Raw genomic sequence first — 2,973 nt, forward strand, 5'->3', positions numbered from 1 at the left:
TGATCGCTTTTCATATACAACATATTCGCTGATGTCTAGAATGGTTTCTATCTCGCCGAGCCCTTTCATGGCATCGACGACTCCATAGTCGCCGAGTCCTTTGTCCATTTGGTTAGATTTAACCACAAAAATTAACTGAGTTAGGGCTAAAAGACATAACTTGCAAGGGTTTGCAAACATCGAGTACGTTTTTTGTAATTGTTGAAGACAAATGACACAGTTTGTAATAAGTGTAGTTCATAAAGGACGATTTTTTGTAATCTACTCGAAAATAAAAATAAGTTAACCTATAAAGGACGATTTTTGTAATCTACTCGAAAATAAAAATAAGTTAACCTATAGCGAAAATATATCGCCGCTACAAGGGAACCCGTTTTTATAAGTTTAAGAAGTATCGTGTCACTGTAGGTTAAAAGTTTATTGATTTTATTTATACAATAATAAAAGAAAGAAAATTTAGAAATTATTAATTTATAGTAATCACATGTAGTTCCTATACGTCAATCTATAACGACGACTGCTGTTTTCGCTATAGGTGTAGTCGCTATAAGGTAAAATCATTATGGTGCGACCGGATGGTGTTTGCATTCTCTTCCATCTTGCTACGTCGATTTGCATACCCATCTCCCATGACACATGTAATCAACTCTTAATTAACCTTATTTCCAATAAAACATGGTTAAGAAACCAAGAAAAGCACATATATATATAAAATGTGTAGAATATATATATATATAGCAAGGCAAGGCAACTGTTATATAAGAAGACAAACGTAGGACCCTAAATATAAGGGCAGTATCTTCATGCTCCTACAACATCTCATTTTAGTTCTCTCTCATTGGGTTGCTTACGAAGCTCAATTTTGCATTGCAGTCAGTCTGATATCATTATCTGACTTTTATCACAAAACTGTTAGTGCCTGTGTGTGTGTATATATATAGACATAGTGCTGACTTTTTCTTGCCTGGTTATAAGTTCCGTAGTGTGTTAAGAAAGATGGGACATGGTGGAGGACACACTTGCTGCAACAAACAGAAAGTGAAAAGAGGGCTCTGGTCACCTGAAGAAGATGAGAAGCTCATCAACTACATTACTTCTCATGGCCATGGCTGCTGGAGCTCCGTTCCTAAACTTGCTGGTCTCACTCTCTCTCCCCACTTTCTCTCTCTACACATTATATATCTCAGTGATCTCTCTCCCTGACATGATAATCTGAATGAATCTTTCATTCGTCATGCAGATATATATTCTACGTACAGAAAAGTGTGTTTGTGTATGAAAGAGAGAGAGAGAGATTAGATCTAGATCAATGAAGGACCTTATATATTTATATTTATATTAGTTTTATAATTTTATTGTTGGGTTTCTATAATTTTTCTTTTTTCAAACGCCAACTTTAATATTTATGTATATTATCTTTCAACTAGGGCTCCAAAGATGTGGCAAGAGTTGTAGATTGAGATGGATTAACTATTTAAGGCCTGATTTAAAACGAGGAAGCTTTTCGTCCCAAGAAGCCACCCTCATAGTCGACCTACACCGAATTCTTGGAAATCGGTAGGAAGAAACTAACTTTCAACTTTTAGATTTGAATTATATTTTGTTATGTTATGTTAGCTAAGTTATCAATTAATAAGTGTGTTTTAATATGCTATGTTTTGGGCATATAGATGGGCGCAAATTGCAAAACATTTACCAGGGAGGACGGATAACGAGGTTAAGAATTTTTGGAACTCGAGTATAAAAAAGAAGCTTCTTTCTCATAGCCACCTTTCTAATCATCATCTTGCCACCACCTTCTCTAACCCTAAAACCACCAACATTCATGTTCCTCTAACCGGTGATCATGATCAATATTATGATGGTTTATTTGACGCAAATTACCCTAATGTGTTAAGCCCATATCAACCTCACATGATCCATGATCAAGATCATCATGCCCATGCACCACCTCCTGCCATCAGTCAACCGTTTTTGATCAATCTTGATAAATGCTTCGATATCGATCCCGCCGCTAATCTCCCTCCCCTTCCTTCATCATTCATAGTCAATTCATCTTCAGTGTTTGACAATCAGATCCCCACATTGGAATCCTTGAACTATTATGATCACAATATCCTCAAACCTGAGAATTATGACCTCATCCTTGGCCAAAACTCCGAGCATAACCATCCCATAATCCCATTTAAACTAGTTGGCCAAGAAAGCAGTTTTCAATTGACCACTCAACCATCGATGAACTCACATGGCTTGAACCCAACTACAACAAGTTCTCAGATGGAGTATCTTGAGACTTTCACGCCAAATTTTCTATCGTCTTCATCCTCACCACCGTCATCATTGTTGCCCCAATTTATGGTTAGCAAGGTAACAAGTATAATGTAATTAATCAATGTTAATATAATATGCGTGTTTTTAGACCAAGAGTGAGTGAGCCTAAATATTGCTAGACTTAGGGTCTTTATTTCAGAGGGAACAATGGTATGTTTCTGATGTTATTCCCATATGAAAAAAGAAAACATATTTGCAGTTTCTTCATATGTTCTTGAGAAATGCTTCTATATATGCTGTATAATAAATTTCACACTGATGATCATATAATATATCTATTATGGTACATACACATAGTTACACACTCTTGGGTGTGTAAGTATATATGTTAAAAGTAGGTGTTGTAGCTAGGTGGGGGCTTTGGGTACAAATTTAGCTACAAGTTAAGATGCATATGAGCATAGGCTATCCATTTCTTGATTGATGCTATATTAGATGCAAAGTGTAGAAAGAATGGCATGTGATTAAACAGAAAGAGAGAGAATACTCAACTCAAATTGATACTTTTTCAATCTACTGATTGGCATCGCTTATATTTAAAGTCATGTACACTAATAGCATACATGTAGCATTGCTCCACTCTTTTCTGGGTGTGTAATTATATATGTAATTTCTGTCAACAATAAGTTGATCGCGTGTAAT

The 2,973-nt window shown here is 35.7% G+C and overlaps 1 protein-coding gene across 1 annotated transcript; it reads left to right on the forward strand.

Moving 5' to 3' along the window:
- Positions 1-787: 787 nt before the first annotated feature.
- Positions 788-2,538, forward strand: LOC110938818 (transcription factor MYB26). The gene is made up of 3 exons (XM_022180872.2): positions 788-1,138; positions 1,428-1,557; positions 1,671-2,538. Exons 1-3 carry the CDS (start codon positions 997-999, stop codon positions 2,383-2,385), a joined length of 987 nt encoding a protein of 328 aa, XP_022036564.1. The 5' UTR covers positions 788-996; the 3' UTR covers positions 2,386-2,538.
- Positions 2,539-2,973: the final 435 nt, after the last annotated feature.

This window comes from Helianthus annuus, chromosome 5 (assembly GCF_002127325.2).
Source record: "Helianthus annuus cultivar XRQ/B chromosome 5, HanXRQr2.0-SUNRISE, whole genome shotgun sequence".
Classification (NCBI taxonomy): Eukaryota; Viridiplantae; Streptophyta; class Magnoliopsida; order Asterales; family Asteraceae; genus Helianthus; species Helianthus annuus.

Coding starts and splice junctions, on each gene's coding strand:
- LOC110938818 (XM_022180872.2), top strand. CDS start 997: ATGGGACATGGTGGAGGACACACTTGCTGCAACAAACAGAAAGTGAAA. Junction 1,139..1,427: donor CTCCGTTCCTAAACTTGCTG/GTCTCACTCTCT, acceptor TCTTTCAACTAG/GGCTCCAAAGATGTGGCAAG. Junction 1,558..1,670: donor CACCGAATTCTTGGAAATCG/GTAGGAAGAAAC, acceptor TTGGGCATATAG/ATGGGCGCAAATTGCAAAAC.